The 1,246-nt window shown below is 40.4% G+C and overlaps 1 protein-coding gene across 5 annotated transcripts in view; it reads left to right on the top strand.

Annotated features, from left to right (window-relative positions):
* Positions 1–1,246, top strand: part of LOC104760706 (leishmanolysin homolog) — a 6,963-nt gene that overhangs the window by 4,096 nt on the left and 1,621 nt on the right. For 2 of the 5 annotated variants that reach the window (XM_010483671.1, XM_019240510.1), the window contains exons 11-14: positions 283–352; positions 435–587; positions 686–781; positions 859–983. In XM_010483671.1, coding sequence (XP_010481973.1) covers positions 283–352; positions 435–587; positions 686–781; positions 859–983 — 444 coding nt within the window. Of the gene's footprint in view, positions 1–45; positions 84–282; positions 353–434; positions 588–685; positions 782–858; positions 1,179–1,246 lie in introns of all 5 variants that reach the window. The other 3 variants (XM_010483672.1, XM_019240511.1, XM_010483674.1) reach the window with 2 other exon arrangements.

The following is a 1,246-nucleotide window of genomic DNA, read 5'->3' as shown; positions in this document are numbered from 1 at the left end:
TAGTGCGTACTGGGTTTGTTCGTGGCTCCATGACACAGGGGAATGGTTGTTATCAGCATAGATGTAGAAATAATTTGTTGGAGGTATGCCTTCTTCATCTTCTTCTTCGTCGTCCAAGGGTTTCATTTTTTTGTTACTTTTGGGCATAAGCTGTTACAGTTGAACTGCAGTCAGAAACAACACTAGTCATAGAGCCGTCGGTTCTATTTCAACTTGTTTCTACTTTGATCCATGCTTTTACGGTTATTAATGTCTTCACATGTTTTCCTGGTTGAATTCTAGGTTGCTGTGGAGGGAGTATGGAAGTTCTGTCCTCAAGCTGGTGGACCAATTCGATTTCCCGGTTTTAATGGTAAATAATGCTCTTATCTTCCGGAAAGAATAATAACATATCGTTAACAAATCTTTTGAACCATGAATGTTTTGGTTTGTAGGTGAATTAATTTGTCCGGCTTACCATGAACTCTGCAGTACATCTGTAGTTTCTGTGCTTGGCCAATGTCCTAGCTCTTGTAACTTTAATGGAGATTGTGTTGATGGGAAGTGTCGTTGTCTCCTTGGTTATCACGGTCATGACTGTAGAAACCGTAAGTATCCTGTATCTTCCAAACCAAATTGTCGTACTTGTCAAGTCTCTGTCTTTCCGTAAGATCTGAACTTACAAGTTTTGCTTTTCACCATGCAGGTTCATGTCCTAATAATTGCAATGGACATGGAAAATGCACAACGCAGGGTGTTTGCATATGTGAAAATGGATTTACTGGAATCGACTGTTCCACTGGTAAATGTCCATATATATATTGTCAAGACTACATTTATCAATTATATCTGACAAGAGACTTCTTTTAAACTATACAGCTGTTTGTGACGAACAATGCAGCCTACATGGAGGAGTCTGTGATAATGGGGTTTGTGAGTTCCGTTGCTCTGATTATGCTGGTTACACATGTCAGAACAGCTCTAAACTAGTTACGAGTTTATTGGTGTGCAAAGATGTGTTGGAAAGAGACATATCAGGGCAACATTGTGCTCCAAGAGAGCCTAGCATTCTTCAACAGCTTGAGGAAGTCGTGGTCATGCCCAACTACAATCGGCTCTTTCCGGGTGGGGCTCGAAAGTTATTTAATATTTTCGGTAACAGCTACTGTGATGAAGCAGCTAAAAGACTAGCCTGTTGGGTGAGCTGCAATCTTTTGTTATTTGTTTCCTCATGGTTATAGGTGAGACAGTAGCATTCTCTGACAGT

Source organism: Camelina sativa, chromosome 18 (genome assembly GCF_000633955.1).
Source record: "Camelina sativa cultivar DH55 chromosome 18, Cs, whole genome shotgun sequence".
Classification (NCBI taxonomy): domain Eukaryota; kingdom Viridiplantae; phylum Streptophyta; class Magnoliopsida; order Brassicales; family Brassicaceae; genus Camelina; species Camelina sativa.
This window is presented reverse-complemented; position numbering and strand designations above follow the sequence as displayed.